Raw genomic sequence first — 18219 nt, forward strand, 5'->3', positions numbered from 1 at the left:
GCTCTAGGAGCATTAGAGAGGGACCCAGAGTGATTTCCCCAATCCTGTTCAGTGGGGATGGAGCCAGAGCTGAGGAGAGAAGAAGGTTTCCCTCTACCCCATCTGGTCTTTGAGTTCAGTGGGTGCTGGGCGATAGGCTCTGTCTGCCCTCCCAGAGAGCTATCTGACCTCACCCCCAGCCCCGAGTTGTGTGTGCACTGTCATGGGCTGTGCCCCATCCTGATTCCCTGAAATCCCAGCAAGCAAGGAGATGGGACAGCATGTGCTTCCTGCTCGCTGACCAGCCCCTCGCCCATCCTTCACAGGGCACTGAGCATCAGTTGCCACGTTAGCTCAGAGCAGCCTGGATCCTGTCTCTGTGTCCTTTACAACCCTTGTTCCCCACATCACGTCCCCTGTCTCACACTTTTCCAAGCTGGTGTCCTGGTTCCCCAGCTCAGCCCACAGTGACGGATCCTCCCTATCTTTCCCTTCCCACATCGAGGGTGAATGAATTCGCACTCTGTGCTCTTCTCAATCTCCACTAGGCCATTAGCTTACAAACCTTCCTACAGCAGCAGGCCCAGCTGGAGCTCCTGGCTAGAAGGGTCACCTTGCTGGAAGCCATCATCTGGCCAGGTAACAAGAGGCTCAACTTTTCCTACTCTCTGTTCTTCCTCAGCATGATTCATTAACCGTGTGAGCTGGGCTCGCTGAGTCAGTGGGCCGCTTGGAGCCAGCCTGTGTTGGGGACCCCCGTTGTATCCGCGGGTTCCCCCTTTTGCATGCCAAGTCTGTGGATGACAACTCCTCTGTGTTTTGCAAGCCCTTTGGAGCCAGATGGTTGGGATTCCAGTTAGGTGCTGATACAACCCTTCCTGTCTCGTAACTGCCAGCTGTGGTGGGGGCTGAGGTAGAGGACACAGAGCATGGACTGGGGCATCCTTAGCACGGGCAGGTTTGTGTAGGAATCTCTTACATCCTTGCATAGGGGCCTTGTCCTCTCGTGATCAGACCAGTCCGTGGCATCAACCGTTCCTGACTTGCTTGGGAGGGAGGGAGTTGCCTTCCTCTCTCCTGGAGAGAGCCTGTCACAGATGGATCTAGAGAGGGGACATGGGATGCGCTGGTCACAGCCTTGTGTGACATGTGTTACATGCCTGGGGCCAGGGAGACTGGGAAATCGCAGGTGCAGAGAATTAATGTGGTGATGGCAAATGGCAGACCCCACAGTGTCAGGAGCTTCCTGAATCCCAACAAGACCTGTCTGGAAGGGACCTCCAGGGGTCACCCCTTCGCTCAAGGCAAGCTTGTCCCTGTTTAAACTATCACAGACAAGTGATTATCTATCCTGCACTTCCAGTGAGGCAGATTTTAAGTGATCTGTTGCTTAACCAGCCTCAGAGTTAGCAAGTTCTGATAGCAGGGCTGGTTCCTGCCAAATCTCGCCAACCCCCCAGGAGTTCTGTAGGAGCAGGATGCAACCTCCCACCCTCATTAACAACCCCCTCTCTGTGCTCTTTACAAAGACAGTGCACCAGATACCATTCTAAACAGCAGCTGTGGGCTGAGCCCAGCTGCATGAACAGCCTTTAGTGACAGGCATGAAGGCTAGAGCCTGGGCACTTGCTACCTAGATCAGGAAACCCCCTTCATGTCTTGGGGACTTGATGGGGCTCAAGGCTTTCTTTAGTCTCTTGCTATAGAAATGTTCTTTGTTGGTCTCCTATCCTCTACCTACAAGCAGCGACCACAGGGGAGAGCTGCCCTTGACTCCTTTTATCTCAGCACAGGCATAAATCACCTGTCTGGGGAGAAGGGGGGGCGGGAGGGGGGCGTGCAATAAACCAGCTGAGCCTTACACTCTCACTGAACACACATGGTGCAAGGCAGCATCAGCTCAGAGGTGGCCTCTGACAGCCAGGAAGTAGAAGTGAGGGGCAATATGAAATTGCCTGTCCTGAGTGCAAGGCCAAGGGAAAAAGATGTGAACAAAGCATATGAACAGTGGGAAGGGAATTGGATTGTAAAACTGTTTGTAGTCTTAGAGGGCCCTGAGCAAGTTAGGAATGCAGAGCTGTCCTCACTTAGCCTGGGAGCCCTGAGTGCTGATCTTTATTGGACTTGGCATTCAAAAGTGAGCAATAGAGGGAAAGTAATTGGTCTGATGGTCTGTGGCCCTGCTTTGTGATGGATAAGGAAGCAAAGGCATTTTCCTCCCCTGACTGCTTTTCTCTTAGCAGTATCAGGACTGAAGAGATTTTAAGACCAGAAGGGACCATAAGAGTGCCTTCTGTGAAATACAGGCCAGAGTAGTCTGCTGCCAGGGGGAGTTTCCTTGCATTCAGTGTATGGCATTACAGAGCTGGGTAACTTAGGCTTGAACCAGAGCTGTAGCTTTTAGCCATTTTGCATGGTCTCAGTTAGCAGTAAGGGTCACCATCCCACACCCAGTCTGTTACAATCCCTTTCATGAGAACTGTAATCCCTGTGTCTCCTTAGGTGACATGTACATACATTTTGAGCTTTTTGCACCTGTACTTAAAGACAGGTGTGACAGGCTGTTGAATCCTTAATAAGCACAGTTTTGTTCCATAAGCATCTAGAAATTCAGACCAGCAACTGTAAGAGTCAGATTCAAATCTCCTCCCGCAATGAACCTTTCATTTCCTTGGTCCCTGTGATATCAGAACATTACCCATTATCCAGAGGCAAGCAGGTCACCAGGACCTAAATTCCCATAATAGGGTACATGACGGACCAGCCCCTCCCTGCGGCCTTCCTGAGCCATCGGACTAAATCACACGAGCCTACTGTTCTCACCCAGGCAAGGCTGCAGCAATGCCCACCAACTGTTCAGCCAAGCCTGGGCCCGTTGTGAATGTGCCCTGCTGTCCCTGAGACCAGGGCAGGCCCAGACTTCAGGCTTGGGGGATCTTACGATCTGATTCCAAACTCTGTAGGTCCTTGACATCTGCTCTCAACAACCAGCAAAACCTGGGCAAATAGCAGCAGACCAGGCTGTGTCTTCCAGTGCCAGATGGAAGCAAGTGCGCTGGCATTGCACCAGGGATGATAAGCTGCTGGGTGGTAGCTGTACACAGAACCACCCCACCTTGCCAAGATAACACCCTGCGATCTCCCAGCATCTTCCTGGGTGTGCCTCACAGTGGGGAAGCCCCAGGGTTTGACTCTGATTTTCTTCCCTTCACTGCTAGAACCAGACCCAGGGTCAGGAGCTGGCCCCTTCACCACTAGCAGCCCCAACTTCTACCGAGGCAAGCGCAGCGGACTGGCAGCCTACCGGATCATCTCCCGCCAGCTGTCCCAGAAGGGCCAGGACGAGAGGCAGTGAAAAGGCGTGGCCCTGGCCGGCGGAGCGCAAGAGGGAGCCATTGCCCCCAGCACCACGGCCTCTCTATGAGCCTGCCTCCCCCCATCCCTCCACGTCACTCTGGACTGTCACATGAGGAAGCACATGAGGGGCCATCCCAGGATCCCAAGCCAGCCAACGTGATTGGGGCCCCCCGGGGCTGCAGCCAGGGAGAGTGCTTGGGAGCCGATGGCAGCACCGCTCTGTATTTATTTGCTCTTCATTTTTCAAGAGGCCTGTATCCAGCGCTATATGTGTATGAACGCGCCCCCATTCTGCTCATCCCGATGTCTTCAGAGCCCCGGCCCGCTCCCACACTCCCCTCCCTGTCCTGAAGGGGGGACTCGTGATCTTTGGTGCTAACCTCTGGGGCAGACGTCTCTAGATGACTCTGCACTTGGGGGATGACCTTGGTGCTTTGGCCTATAGTTTGTTGCTGCTTCCCTGTCTCCTGGGGCCAAGAGGAAGGCAATCCCATTCCCACCTTGCCCCTGAGTCCCTGGATGGTTTGCACTGCCCCTCCTCCAGGCCTCCTAGCTCTGCTTCCACTACGTTGGTGGCTAGGGGGATTGCTGCCTTGCTTCCACCCTCACCAGGCCCTAAGGCAGGGGTGGGTAAAATGCGGCCCGGGGGCCGGATGCAGCCCGCCAGGCCATTCTATCCAGCCCGCGGGCCCCCTACAAATTTAGAAAATTAATATTAATCTGCCCTGGGCTGCCTGTCATGTGGCCCACGATGGCTTGCCGAAACTCAGTGAACAGCCCTCTGCCCAAAATATTTGCCTGCTCTTGCCCTAAGGCAATCATTTCTCTCCCATGAAGCCTTGTTTTTACTGGTGAGTGCAAGGTCAGGGCAGCTACACTGAACTTACCCCCTTTCCTGCCAGCCAGGGCCTGCCCATCTGGTTGGGACTCTGCAGCCCAGCAAGGCAATCTCTGATCACCACGGGTGGTCCAACCTGTCCCAGCAGGAGGCCAGCACTACCCACTGAAAACCAAAGCAGCAAGGCAATGCTGGAGTGGAGCTCAGCTGCCTGCCTGTCACTTTGGTGCTCCATGCCTCAGGCATGGGGAGAACTGTGGGACTCTCCATGCCTTTGACTCTCCCAAGCTACATGGGTCCATGACTTTGACCCAGTCCCCAGGCCCCCTTGGCTGCCCCAGTCATGGAGGTATGATGGTGACAAACCATGCTGTGTCCTCTGCACTCTCTAACATACTGGCTCACACCTGCCACCACCTGAAGCTTTTGCCCAGTGCTTAAACTGCCATATTCCTTTCCTGCACTGTGGTGCAGCTTTGCTTCATCCAACCAGAGGCAGAGCAGGTGAAGGTCTAACATGACCGCCCATGAGGCAGCATCCCCAGCCCAAGTTGAAGGATCTCCCATCTAGGAGTGAAAGCATCACCAAGGGGGTAGTTGCCTGGCTGGAAAGGGGCATAAGGGGTCTTGGCTCCCTTCCTGTCCTGCCTCATTGATGGATAAGGGAACTTCACCTCTGCATCCAGCATCTGGAGAGCAGGGCAAGGAAGAAGGTGGAAGGGGAGCACAACCACATCCACAGCCCAACCCCACTTCCAACTCCCAGCATCACCCCACAGGCCCTCAACACTGCTCACTGATCCAGCTGGCTGCAGAAGGGAAGCAGGGCTTGCAACAGAGGAGCCAGGAGTAGGGGCAGCTCCAGTTATTAATGGGCTGGTCCATACAAATCTGACAGCCAGTAATGCCTGCTACCGCTCCCCTCCCCCTGCCCAACCTAGTGAACAAAGGAACCGAGTGCACAAGCAGCTGGGGAGAGCCCCTGCTATTGTATCACATATGCTTGTAACCCTGGCCACTCTGGGAACCAGTCATGTATTATGGTCATTAAAACATCTCACTGATGCCTGCTAGCCCAGGGGTCTGTTTGCATTCACACAGAGTAGAGCTGAGAGCCAGGGGTGGGAGGCCAGGAGCTCTGAGCACCTTGCAACCTAGGGGAGTCAAACTCACCCCATGCTGCCGGCCAGATCCAGACTGCAGGGCTCATTGCAAGCCAGTCTGCAAATGAAAAAAAGGTCGAAAACCACTGATCCAGAGAGTCTTGCTCTCTCGCTTGCTTCCCCTCCCCCTGCCAGACACAAGCCACCGCCAGTGCTCTCCAGCATGCAGCAGGCCAGTATATTGCAAAGGATTAGTCCATCAGTACTTAGAGAAGATGTGCCAGCTCAGGGAGGACACTGGCAGAGCCTGAAGGAGCATGATGAGAAACAGCCAGAGCAAGCAGGCTCTTTGGAGCTTGTGGAAACTTTATTGCTCCTAGAAATAGCAGTGAGGTTTAGCTGGATGGCTCCACAGATTGGCTTGACATGGGTGGAGTTCCCATCACATCCAAGTAAGTGCCCTGAGGCAGGGTTTGCTGACTCAGACCCAGGAATGTCACTCCAGATGGGGGTGGCTTGAAGACTCCACAGAGTAAAGGCACCCTGGACCATGGAACCAGGGGGATGCTTTCCCTCAGCTCGCCCTCCCCACATGTTGCCTGGGCATGGTGCCAGCTTGTGGCAGCTGTGGTTACAGAGGTTTGGGATTCTCAGAACTTTGGGTTATATTTCACTGTGGGACTTCCAGGAACAATAAGACAGCAGCTGTGGGGCCACACGTGGCAATTTAAACCACACATGATCGCGCACGGTAGGTGAGACTTTGGAGAACCCATGCATAGATCTCACCTGTGTTCCAGCCTCCCTTACAAATGGCACCAGGATGAAAGCAATATCTATGTGGTCTCACAACTCTGGTGTTCAGCTCTGCCCTTCACCCTCTTGCCTCAAAATGCATCTACATTTCACGCTAGTGAATCACGGGTTAGCAAATACATTTTCCCTGCTCGCATGGCCTTTCTTGAACACTTGCTCCAGGAGCTGAGCCCTGGATCTGGCTTGGAACAAGTTTCAGGAACATCCAAACATGCCTCAGCCAGCATGTACTCACTTGGGTCAATGGGCAATCAAATTCTAGCATTACTTAACAAGGCCCAGTGAGGAAGGTGTATGACAGAAAACAAGAAGATGGAGCATGGAGGGACAGTGGGGAGAAGAGGCAAGGGGCTGCTGAAAGACCCCACCGTATGGTGACACCCTGGCACAATCTGAGTAGTGTCTCAGCCTTGCAACCGATCTGCCACTCAGTGCCCTGACACTGACGCCCTGCCACATCCCTCCCCACCATGCAAGCTCATGCTTCCCATCCTCTCACTGAGCTATGCCCCACTGAGGTCTGCAAATGACCCTTCCAGAGGTCCATGGTTTGGAGTGGAGGGATCCTTATAGCAAAGGGGTCAGTGCTTCCACTCATGGGCTCTGCCTCCCTCCTTCCCCCCATTCTCAGTGATCTGTAACCCCATTGCCTCTCATTGATAACATTTCATTCTGTCACTTGTGACCCTTATTCCATGGTGTGATGGTGAGCTGTGGGTTGCGGAGGCTCATGGTGAGCCAGCCTGTTCTCTGACATCACCGTGGCCTCATCCCCAACTTGGCCTCCAACAAGTAGTGAGACAGCCCCTTCCACGCGGCCCGTGGCTGCCAGTGCCACCACTGCCTCCTCCGTCTGGAAGCCCATTCTCTCCAGCTGCTGCAGCCTGGGGCAAGAAGGGGTGAGAGGGAGAGGGAGGTCAGCATGGGAGTTCTTGTGAGAGTTTCCACCCCAGGAGAGGCTGGTTGACTTGGACAGGCCTTGGGTTTGTGGTGAAATGCCCAGACTGCCCACAGAACCTGCCCGTGCCAGCTAGACATACAAGGGAACAGGCAGCAGACCCTTGCCCTTCATGTACTTTATGGGCTGTATTTCCCCATGTGCTATGCCACTCTGTCAGTCACAAGGTAAGGACCAAGGACAGGCTGGCAACAGAAGAGTTTCACTCTCCATCTCCTTAATAGTGGGGAGCCATGGGGTATGAACAAGCCATGGTGTGCCCCTTAGCCATGTACAGCTAGGAGGGAGTAGGGTGGCCCAGGCAACCCACGCCATGTGCTCAAGACCAATGAGGAAACCACAGACCAGGCCCACCCTCCCCCCTGGGGTCCGGCTTAGAAGCCATATAAATAAAGCATCACCTGTCACAAGGGGATGCCTCCCCTCCATCTTTGTCCCTTCAGACCCATCCCCTTACCGGAGGGAGGAGACGGAGGATTTGGAAAGCTTCACTTCACCCATGGCAGCCTCGAGGCCGGTGTCTTGCAGGGAGGCCTGGATCCCGGCCTGCAGCATCTGTTCATCCAGCAGAGCCTCTCCCACTGATGCCTGGGGATGCTGGATGGGGACAGCCCATGGGGGAGGCAGCCTGTAGAGGTCTAGGAAGTGAGACAAGGGGACAGAGGTATGCAGCAGCCTGGAGTCCTGCCAGACCCTGGGCCATTCAGTAGCCCAAGGAGGACCAGGGGCTGCAGTTGACTGATCCAAAGGGCTCCTTGGGTAAAGCTGCCAGGCTGGGGAGACAGAGGGTCCTGGAGAGCTGAAAGTCAAAAGAGAAAAAAGAGGGTCTTATAGGGGAGTTCAAGCAAATTGGGGCAGCCCACAGAGAAGGGAGGTAGGATAGGTGTGGCGTGGTCCCACCCACAAAGTGCACCCCTAGCTCTAAAGGGCAGGAGATGAGGATCTGACCATCTGACTGGGGTGGAGCAGGTGCAGTGTGGGACATGTAGCAGCCAGACCCTACGGCACTGAACCAAGAGACCCCCTATGCCTGGGAGCTCAGGTTCCCAGTCAATCCCCCACCCCTTCCTGCCCACCAGGGCCCCCATTGCCCAGCTAGGCAAGCTTCTTGCCATTCAGTCCCAGGTTAGAGGGGCTGCTAGTGAGTGAACCCAAGGCCAGTCTTCCCCGCCAGCCAGCCTGGGGAACAGGAGATCTGACATAATACTCCATGGTACTCTGGGGCAAGCCCATGGAGTAACTTACCACCAGATACCACAGTAACCATGGGGCACCAGGCCAGGCTGGGGCAGGGGGAAGAGACCTGGGTTGTGAGCAGACAGCCTCTCCCTGGGAGCAGGGTGAATCCCAACCAGTGCTGGGCTGCCTCCCTTACCTGTCTCTGCTGCTGCCCAAGTTGCTTATGGGAAGGATCCCCTGACCTGGGGACAGGATGAAGCGGATGAAGCCCCTTCGTGCCAGAACCCGGCAAACCACAGCATCCTGCAGTGCTTCCAGGTGCCTCTCTGACAGCTCCAGCCGTGAGAAGGCTCCAGACCAATCTGCCAGTAGTTCCTTGGGTCAAGGAAAATGCCCCCTGCCTGACCCACCCAGGGCCAGGATTCCCTAATTTTATGGCTAGTCAGGAGCCAGCTAACCCCAGGGCCAGGCCAGAAGCACCTCAGTGTTCCCTGCTGCTGTGCTCATCTTCAATGCAGGGGGCCAAGCACTTTACCCTGCCATCGGGCATTCAGGTCCCAGCATGCATCATACTACCACAACATACAAAGAGATCTGCAGTCTCTGCAGGACACACTTCTGCCACTGAGGACCTGCTCCCACTTCAGCCGAGTGAGAGGAAGCCCTCAGGTTCTTAATAACAGTACTCAGGGTCTCCAGAGCACAAGGCAGGGGAAAGCCCCCAAAGGATTTGGATAGGGGAATGCTGAAGCCATGCACTGGGCACCAGGCACTCCACTCTAACAAGTGGCCCTTGGGGTAATGATGACAAAGGGCAGAAGCTCTGGCCAGATCACCAAGAACCTAGGAGCTGCCAGGCATATATTGCTCCCTCTATCAATACCAAAGTACCACCAGTGCCAACTTCCCAACCCCCAGCAGGCCTCACCTCACCTCCCCTGGAAGGAGGAGTGCAGCCTCTCTAGCCCATCAGGAGGCTCACTGTGGTCATGGTGGTTCCTATGCAGTGGATCACTTGGCCACTAGAGCTGAACTGAGACTCAACAAGCTCCTGTCACCCAGACCACTAAAACGCCATGGGATGGTCAGAGCTTGCAGTCACTGCCAGCCTGAGCAGCTCCAAGACCACTCAGAGAGGTCCCTTCTCTAGAGCAGGACAAATCATCAACTCTGTGACTCCAGGTCAGAGGCCCCCAACCTCCACCGGCCCACGGGTAACAACACTGAGCAAGTTACCTGCTCTCTCTGCCAATGCCAGTTTTCACTGTAATTTTCTGGGCTACAAGAAGCCTGTTGCTTACTAGCTTCTGGCTGGACACCACCACACTGGGGGTTTCCTTCAGAGGTGTCTGTTTTCTCCAGTAGCTGAACTCCAAAGAAGAGAAGAAAGAGCCAAATTGTGGCTGCATTTACCAGCACAGATCCTCATCAACTCCAGCAGAGCCAGACCTGCCTCAAGCCTGGAGGAACATGGCCCCAAGTTTCTTGTCCTCCTCACTGAAGATTCCTGAAGGCAGCCAGTGCTGTCTACAGCCACCAGCCTGGAGGGAGAGGGCAGAGGCCTGCTTTGCCTTTGTTGCCCCTGGCCACTCTCCTGCTGCCCCCATGGCAGGTAGATTGCAGCCTCTTGGCAAACCCCAAGATGCCTGGTCACTGTGAGGGACACTGCTTCTCTGCTGCATCCTGATTATATCTAACATCCTAATTCACTCCCCCTGCTGACTTTGGCCCACAGGCTATTGTGTGGGCTACCTTTGCTAAAACCACAAATCTGGTGGGGGAGGGGACCCATGAAGCCTCATCTAGTAATGGCCAGGCAGGATTTTTCCCTGAGGCTGGAATCACAGGCCTCGTTTCCTTCCCTCACAAACTCACCCCAGAAGCCAACAGGTCCCACTGGCTCATAGGACATCCCATGAGACCTGCACCCTTGCCCCCACCGCTGCTTCAGGGTCCTATCAGTAGCAGGAGTGAGCGGATGCCGTGAACTCCCTAACCATAAGACAGAGGATACAGGCCAGCCCCACCACAGCACCACTCAGGTGCAGAAGCCATGGTGATCCAGGGAGAAGAAGCTGGCTTACCACCAGAAGCAGCAAAGGCAGTGCCGCCATAGCCACCTGTCCCCAGCCCCTCACTCGTGTCCTCCATGCCTGGTGTCGCCCCAGCATGGCCAGGTGGACTGGAGTGTAACTGCAGGCAGGGCCTGGGTGAGCTGCCCAGAGTCCCACCAGGATGAGGTAGACCAGGGCAGAGGCAAAGGCACTGAGCAGGGCAGCATGGAGGTAGCGCAGGGTGCCCTGGTACCGCTCCTGAGGCCAGGCCAGCAGTGGAAAGAGTAGGAGGTTGAGGAGTAGGAGGGACGGGTCTGTGTGGCACAGGCAGTAGGTCACCAGGCGATACACTGGGGAAGAAAGCAAAGGGCGGCATGTTAACACAGGCATCCAGGCACCCTCCAGCTCACAGCATTCACTGTTAGCAACTGTGACCTAGAGCTGAGCCAACCAGTTCTGTCCCCTTCCCTGTCCCCCAAGAACAGCATGTGATACCAGGTGCAAAGCCCCTTATAGCCTATCCCAGGCCATTTCCTAAGCATGTGCATACTAGGAGGATGTGTTTCTACCTCCTGTCATCTGACAGGGAGCTCACAATCTTCCTAACCCTTGGCCTCCCTGTTGAGGCTGCTCACACAGGGCCAAGTAAAATAGTGGCACGGCTATTAGGAATGGGAATGAGGCCAAGGACCAGGAAGCATCCACCTAGTTGGAAGGCCACCACAGTGAGCCTAGAAAGCCCAGGTAGAGGAGAAAGGAGCAGGGGGAACTCAACACCCCTGGCAACAAAGCTTCCCACCCCATCCTGTTCTCCATCCGCTTGTCTCATTCACCCCAATCTCTCCCCAGTACAACTCTCCAGTCCCTCACAATCTCCTCTCTTCCCTGTAGGATTCTCATTCTGATCTTCCTCAGCCAGTTGCCAGGGATAGGTTATGTGTCCAGGCTGATCAAGCTCTGGAGCTCTGGATCCAGGCTAGGCTATGACAGAGAGGAGAGGTGGGGGAGGAGGAGGAAGCCAGAGCTGGCAGGTACCCACCTTGGAAGTGTTGGAGCAGCAGGGCTGGTTTCAGGGAGAGACTCTCGCAAACCCCCGCCAGCCACAAGAAGCAGAGAAGCATCATTAAGGTAACAGAGGCAAAAGGTGGGGGCTCCAGCCCCCACCTCAATGCAAGGGGTCTTCTGATCAGCATCACATTGATGGAGCAGAGACATTCATGCCATGGTCATCCTTGGAGAGATTCTGGGCTTCAGAGGCCTCTGTAAGGCAAGCAGAGCAGTCCCAGGCTTCAGAGATCTCAGCACTCTGGGATCAGCTGTGAGGAGAAGGAGGGAATTCATCCCCTAACACCCAAACCAGTGCAGCAAGGGGGCCTACACCAGGCCTCTGCCCAGTGAGACGAGGTTGGTCCCTGCCAGGCTGTACCCCAGGGTTCAATACACAGAGGGGCAGAGGGGCCTGCCTGCACCTGGTCCCCTGCAGCCCAAAACACCTGGAAGCAGGGAACCTCAGCCCTGCCAGGCCGCCCCCTGGCTCTGCGCAGGCTGCTCTGTACCAAGAGACTGCACCTTCTCAGCCCTTTGCTCCAGCACATGACCCTGGCATGCAGTACCTATTTCCAAGGTCCCAGAAATTTGATCCCAGGTCCTAATCAGTGGGGGAATTACAGGCAGGCTGCATGTGCCCCGAAGCCCCGTGCCATTCTGTATGGAGCGGACGGGCAGGATCACCACCCCTGCTCCTGCCATATCCCTCGAGCCAGGACTGGCAGTGGGCTGGCATCAGCTCAGGGCAGTGCCCGGAAGCACTTGGAGCTGTGAGACGGAAAGCTCAGACAAAAGTCACTGCTGCTAGCAAGTGGTGACCACAGGACAGCCCTGTCACAGGCAGCTCAGCCTCACCCTCCTGCCCCCGCCAGACGCTGACACTAGCAGGGCACTGGCAGCCTTGGAGCCTTGCCTCTCATGCAAACCGTGCAGCTGGGGGGCCGCTCGCCTCATCACCTGCGCCCGCGGTGCAACCAGACCCTCCCAGGGGTCTCTCCTTCCCTTGGGCCTGATTCATCCCATCTCCTGGAGGCGATGAAAGGGGCCAGGCTCAGCCCCAAGAGCCTGCAGGCCAATGCATGCAGGTACCCAGGGGCACAAAGGTGCTCGCCCCTGGGGGCAGCAGGTGCCACGTCCCTGTACCCGGGGAGGTGCTGCAAGCTCCAATTCCCTCCGCAGCTGCAAGCCCTGGGCTCCCCTTCCCCTGCCAGCTCCCCCCTGCACGGCTCATGCCTCCGCCCCCCACCGCCCCGAGGCAGCGCCAGGCTGCAGGGGCCAGCCTCGGCAGGGAAACCTGTCCTGTTACCGATGGGCTCCGGGCTGCAGGGACCAAGCTCAGCCATGTCACCGGCTCTCAGCGCAGCCAGGGAACATCACCAAAGTGGCAGCTCTGTGGTGGAAGGAGGTCCTGGCTGCAGCTCCGGAGGGAAGTGTTCAAACCCTGCTCCTCTCGTGGGAGGGAGGCAGAACCCGACACTCCCAGGCCCGGGGTGCCCAAGCGTGGGGGCAGGCGGGGCTCCTGCATCCCCCGGGCACTGGTGCTGCCCACGAGCCAGGAGTTCGTCGGGCTGTACGCCTGGCCTGATCCAACCCGGCAAGGCCTCTGCTGCATGTGTGTACGGTCAGTGCAAATGAGGTACTTGCTGGAAGGGGGTGCTGTGAAATAAAGCACAGACCCCGTCCCGTGGTGATCTGCCGGGCGCGTGCTCAGGGGCCGGGCAGGCAGAGGGAATCCATCCCCAGGATTTGCTGGCAGCAGTGGGTGCTCACAGACCTTCACCACACAGCTCCTCCCACCTGTCTCCCCTCTGGCAACACCCCTCGCACTCAAGAGTCCCAGTCGGGTGCCCTGGCCAGGTGGGGTCCCTTCTGGTTTAGCAACATTTTGCTCTGTCTTTGCACTAGGGCAAATAACACGAGGGGCCTGGCAGTGAGGGATCAGATCAGCCCCTCAGTGCAGCACAACTCCATCTGGCAACCCCCTCCTTGAGCAGTCATTTCTCTAGCACTAGGGTAGGGGCAGACATGAGGCTGCAGTGTCCACTCCCAAGTCTTGCCCAAAGTCAGACAAAGTCACTCCCCCCCCAATCTTGAATGACTTGTCCCCACCACAGCCACAGGACAGGACAAGAGAGCTCTGCAGGTGCTACTCCAAGTTCCCATTGAATCCAGTGGAGTCACACCAGCTCTATCTTCATGGACACATCAGTAGCAATCCTAAAAGTTGAGGAGGAGAAAACGGAATGTTTTATGTGGCATTGTCTCTCAGTAGGACACCTTCTAGAGTTATCCTGGCCAACCTATAAGGAACCCAGGCATGGAAACTACATTCAAGAAACCCTTACAAATTGCAGTGGCTCACTGATGATTGCAAGATCTTTGCCCTCAGATCCTCAGAGGATTCTCAAGATAGACCAGTTCAAATCTGTGCTCCTGCTATGTATAGGATGATTGCGAAGCTGAGCAGACTCAGCATTGAGGCAGGATACCCATAGGTAAACCAAAATATGAAGAGACTGTAGCAGGCTGGTAGCATCAAGAAGGTTGAAATTCGCTGGTGGTTTATCTGTCTTCTGCCCGCTTTAGGACCCTGGTTTGTACAATGCTGGTCACTCCTGGGATTGGAGTCAGAGTGCTCAGCTCTTTCAAAATTAATATTACTATGCTTAACAAATACACATTCCTGAGAAACAATAAATGCACACCCTGTCACTGCATCTGGCTCCCTGAGTCTGAGGATCTCCAAACACTCTCAAGGTGCGCAGGTGTTACTGTTCCCTTTTGATCGACAGGCACACTGAGGCATGGAGTGGTTAAGGCCAGTATTTGCAATCACATGTTAATTTTGCATGCCTCAGAGTTTGGTTGCTCAATTTGAAACACCTAGAGCCTACAAACCAGTGGTAACAGAGTGCTATTCAAGTCAATGGGAGCTCTCAGCTCCATGCCTCTGAAATCAAGCTGTTGGGGTCACATAGCAGTGACCCTGTAGTTGGTGGTGCTTTCTGAAAGTGCTGACTTTAGGAGGTAGCTGGGGAAAAAATACATAGCAGAGAATACAAACATACTGATTTAGCTGCAAGCCCTCTCTTCAAAACACTGGACTATGCTTCTTCTTTTGCTACTAGCCTGATTCTGAGAACTGGGTTTTATATATTATTATTGTATCAAGTAGTAAAAAACACCAATCAATAGCTTTACTGAAATCAGCATTTAGGATGGGGAGCCCAGGAGGGGCTAATGGCCCAATGATTAAAGGTCTTTAGTTGAGAGGAAGGGTTTTTTGCTGTTGGGCCAGCAATTAGCAGCCACTCATGGTTGGCTCCTATTCCAGTCAGAACTCTTACCCCTGAGTCCAGGTTATCAAAGGTACTTAGGCCTGGATTTTTCGTGATATGTTTTACTGGATTAACTATAGTGATTGATCTGGGAGAGCTGGCCCAGAGGAGCAGTTGGGCAAACATTTGGGAATCCAGTGCCCTTCCTTGGGTCTAGGAGGAGGTAGATACAGGCTGAGCCAAGCAGCAGAGAGAAGACTCTATGTAAATGCAAACAGTCTGCTTGGAGGGATGAAGGATGGTTGTGGAGGACTAGGAATGAGGAGATATGTAGGCATCTGAAGATGCAGGTGAGCACCTAGTGAGATTTTTTCCAAAATTTCTAAATCAGGTGCCTACATCCTATTAGGAGGGTGGTCCCACTATAAATGTATTGCTGTAGTTAAAGGAATGCATGGAGGGGGGTTGTTCACTATTTTAGCAAGGCTCTTTATGAGCTTGGGTGGGGAAAGGAATACAGCCTCACTAGGATCTTGACCTCCAGGCTGCTTAGCTGAACTTTTGTGATCCCCCCATGAGCTTTAATGCTTTGTTCAAGGCAATGGCAGAGTAGTCCAGGTTGTTTGTGGCAAAGGTATGAGTTCAAGGCTTGCTCTAAGCTGGTGCTCCCAGTTGCTGCAGCCTGGTGGTTTTGGTTGAGCAGTCAAAGTGGGTTGGACATGAAGTTTATGATGTTGCTGCCTTGTGTGCCTACACCATGCTAACCCAGCTGGCCACCTGGACTCAGTATCTTTGATTAGCTTGTTCAATGCATGAGCAGGAGTCACCAACTTATTGTAAACAAAGATCATCCAAAGCTTGTGGTCATTTGTTTCTTTTCCAGTCAGCCAAGGAATAACTTTTGGTGGAGTCCAAGACTTCCCTGAATGGAGAGAAGTGGAAATGTAATATTATACATTGGTCTTATTTCAAACTGAGCAGCTCTGGGAATCAGTATGAATGTGGAAATACTTAATTATTTGCTTTGTAGTAGCTGTGGAAGCCCCTTACTTAAAGTGGGTGGGAAGAAACTCCAGTGTGGTTGCATTTCTACTAGCAAGTATAGGAGTTAGGGTGGCCATCCTAGAGGACATTCCATTTTTCTGCTACTCTGTCCTCTATTGATATGAAACTGGATGCCTTTATGTCCTCTATTTTTCTCTTCAAGGGAAAAATAGAGGACATAAAGGCATCTGGTTTCCTATCAATAGAGGACAGAGGACAACCAGACGGTCCTCTATGATGGCCACCTTACATCATAGAGTACAAGGGTATTCTAGGTCTTGCTGTCCCAGGCCTCTCCCCGGTTTCTGCCAGGGGCTCGCAGGGTCCACACGGGAGAGCATTGTGCCAATGCCAACCTCTATCTACCAGCCAGGGCCCATCCTCCCAAGCTCTAGAAATGAGATGCAGTGAGTTCACAGCTGCTTGGTTTGTGGCCCACTGTGTACAAGCTATTTCCAAGTATTTAAATTAGCTTTTTGAATAATTTGCATGCGATTTGTGCATGCCCATAATATAACCTTTACCTTGAGCAGTACCCAAAGGTTTAGTATATGGAGCTGCACAGAACTTGGCAGTGGCAGCAGTTGTCAGAGGGGTTGGCTGGGGGAAGTTGTGTTGTGGAGGCAAGAGGGAAAGGAGCTGGGTCTCTTTGGCTGCCTCAGGATAGCAAACTGAGGGTAAAAGTCAAGGAAACAGAGGAAGGCAAGGTTTGCAGTGGCTGCCGGGAAAAGTTGAGTGAGCCATGTTTGTGAAGATGTTTGGGGGGAGCTGGATAGCTTGGGGGAAAAGCCAGAGACCAGCGTGGAGAAGGGGGTAGGGTAAAAGGACTTTGGGGTACCTTGGGAATCTGTGGGAGAACAGAAGGCTAGGAGGGGTGGGTAGATGTGTCTGCAAGGAGGAGGCCAGCAGGCTGCTCAGTAAAGAAGCCTGAGGTTGGTACTGAGCACCCCCACTCTCCTATCCTTGGATCTGTAGGACTGCTCTTTCCCTGCTCAGTTCTAGCAGCGAAGTAGTGAGCTGCAATTAAATTTAAACTACAATCATTGGACCTCTAAGATAAATCTTCACTGAGGTGACTGGAGCCATTTGCACTACTCCACCCTTTCAGGTCCTTGACAGACTCGAGGAAGAATCACTGTTTTAGGGACCAGGCATCACTTTGAAGTTTTTTTATAGACACAAGGGACAGAGACTTCCTTGGTGGAAGCTGAGATCCTATAGAGTATAAGAGGGCAGTTCAGGGAAAGCAGGAATTAAGCCCATATTCAGGTATGACCCCAGTTCAATTTCTGACGCATGTTATTGCTGTCACACACACAGCTGTATGAAACTGGGGGAAGAATTCCTGATGAATACAAGTGCAAACAAAGTCATGAGAGGCTCCTTGCTTAACTAGACTGTGTGCATGTTGGGAGGGGGCAAGGGGGTGGGAGCGGAGTGGATATGAAGCAGAAAGCTACGGCAGTGATTTTTGGATCAGCTCCCATGGTATCCATCTGAAGTAACTGAGCACGTTATGCCAGTCTAAGGAGTATCTTCTACATTTCATGGGTGTTGGTTGTAGCCATGATGGTCTCAGGACATAGGCAGACAAGGTTCTTTGGGTAAATATGATATCTTTTATTAGACCAACTAAATAGTTGGTAAAATTATTCTTTGCATCTTTCAGGTACAAACACCTGACTCTCCCTCTGCCTGAAGAAGGGTGTTTGTATCCAAAGCTTGCAAAGAACATTTTTTCCAACTATTTAGTTGCTCTAATAAGATATCACATTTACCCAAAGAACCTTGTCAGTCTAAAGAGTAGATGCTTCAAACCAGAGCAGAGACAAGAACTTCCAGTCCGATGTTGTGACCACTAGGGAACAATCTTATACTGGCAGGTAGATGGACTTAGGCCAGGTCTGCACTAAAGATGGGCCACCATAGCATGTTGGCTTACAACAGCCAATACTATTATGTCATTGGAGAGCACACGCACTTGAGTGCCCAGGTTGGTGCCGTGTCTTCAGCCTTTGGGTTGTGCTGGCTATTGCCAAACTGCACCAAGGGTAGGTATCCCAGTGGTACCACCTTCCAATGAAATGCAGTGCAGGGCACTTTTGCAGTGCATTGTGGGATGGTGCTGCAATACCCAGGCAATGGTAGTTACTCAGGGTCAGTGACCTACAATTCTTTTTTTCTTCCTGCTGTGTTTTCCACACTGGGCACGTCTACATGAAATACTAAAAGTGCAGTAGACTGATTCTATTGTGCATTACAGTGAAAACTGCTAATGCAGAGTAGAATTAGTCTTCTGAACATTAGCTTCACTTAATTGACATGCATTGGTGCTACTGCGTAGTAGTGCTTATTACTGTGTATTTAGTGCCTGTTCAGGTATTAAACTTAATGTGCAGTAATTACAGCGCATTGATACATGTGTAGACATGCCCACTGTTGTTTGACATCCCTGAGTTCCTTGTGTTCTTCTTCCTTTACCACTAGCCAGGCTCTTGCACAGGTGACCAGAGCTTGTGCAGTGTTCTACAGATGGGCCACACCATTCTTTTATAGGTGCATAATA

General features: G+C 53.4%; 2 protein-coding genes across 14 annotated transcripts in view; one reads left to right on the forward strand and one right to left on the reverse strand.

The window, feature by feature from the left end:
- EMID1 (EMI domain containing 1) overlaps nt 1–5247 on the forward strand; it is a 69437-nt gene extending 64190 nt beyond the window's left edge. For 5 of the 10 annotated variants that reach the window (XM_019493662.2, XM_019493663.2, XM_059713579.1 and 2 more), the window contains one exon: nt 3198–5247. In XM_019493662.2, coding sequence (XP_019349207.1) covers nt 3198–3449 — 252 coding nt within the window. In that variant the 3' untranslated portion in view covers nt 3450–5247. The other 5 variants (XM_019493666.2, XM_059713576.1, XM_059713580.1 and 2 more) reach the window with 5 other exon arrangements.
- A 376-nt stretch (nt 5248–5623) lies between these two features.
- RHBDD3 (rhomboid domain containing 3) lies at nt 5624–14080 on the reverse strand. 4 transcript variants are annotated; one of them, XM_059713583.1, is made up of 7 exons: nt 13677–14080; nt 13008–13548; nt 11324–11544; nt 10245–10634; nt 8427–8592; nt 7509–7850; nt 5624–6977 (listed from the first exon to the last, which is right to left on the reverse strand). In XM_059713583.1, exons 3-7 carry the CDS (start codon nt 11475–11477, stop codon nt 6782–6784), a joined length of 1248 nt encoding a protein of 415 aa, XP_059569566.1. In that variant the 5' UTR covers nt 11478–11544; nt 13008–13548; nt 13677–14080; the 3' UTR covers nt 5624–6781. The 4 variants fall into 4 exon arrangements, with proteins under 4 accessions (XP_059569566.1, XP_059569565.1, XP_006265904.3 ...); XM_059713582.1 differs by having other exon boundaries at nt 13008–14080; XM_006265842.4 differs by lacking the exons at nt 13008–13548; nt 13677–14080 and adding an exon at nt 12638–12971.
- Between the last annotated feature and the right edge of the window lie 4139 nt (nt 14081–18219).

Source organism: Alligator mississippiensis, chromosome 10 (genome assembly GCF_030867095.1).
Source record: "Alligator mississippiensis isolate rAllMis1 chromosome 10, rAllMis1, whole genome shotgun sequence".
Classification (NCBI taxonomy): Eukaryota; Metazoa; Chordata; order Crocodylia; family Alligatoridae; genus Alligator; species Alligator mississippiensis.

Excerpts from the sequence above, each read along its gene's own strand:
- RHBDD3 (XM_059713583.1), bottom strand. The coding sequence starts at position 11,477 with ATGCTGATCAGAAGACCCCTTGCATTGAGGTGGGGGCTGGAGCCCCCA. Across the intron at positions 8,593-10,244 it reads TGCTGTGGTGGGGCTGGCCT|ATTGGTCTGGAGCCTTCTCA; the intron begins GTATCCTCTGTC and ends AACTACTGGCAG. Across the intron at positions 7,851-8,426 it reads TTGGGCAGCAGCAGAGACAG|CTCTCCAGGACCCTCTGTCT; the intron begins GTAAGGGAGGCA and ends TTTGACTTTCAG.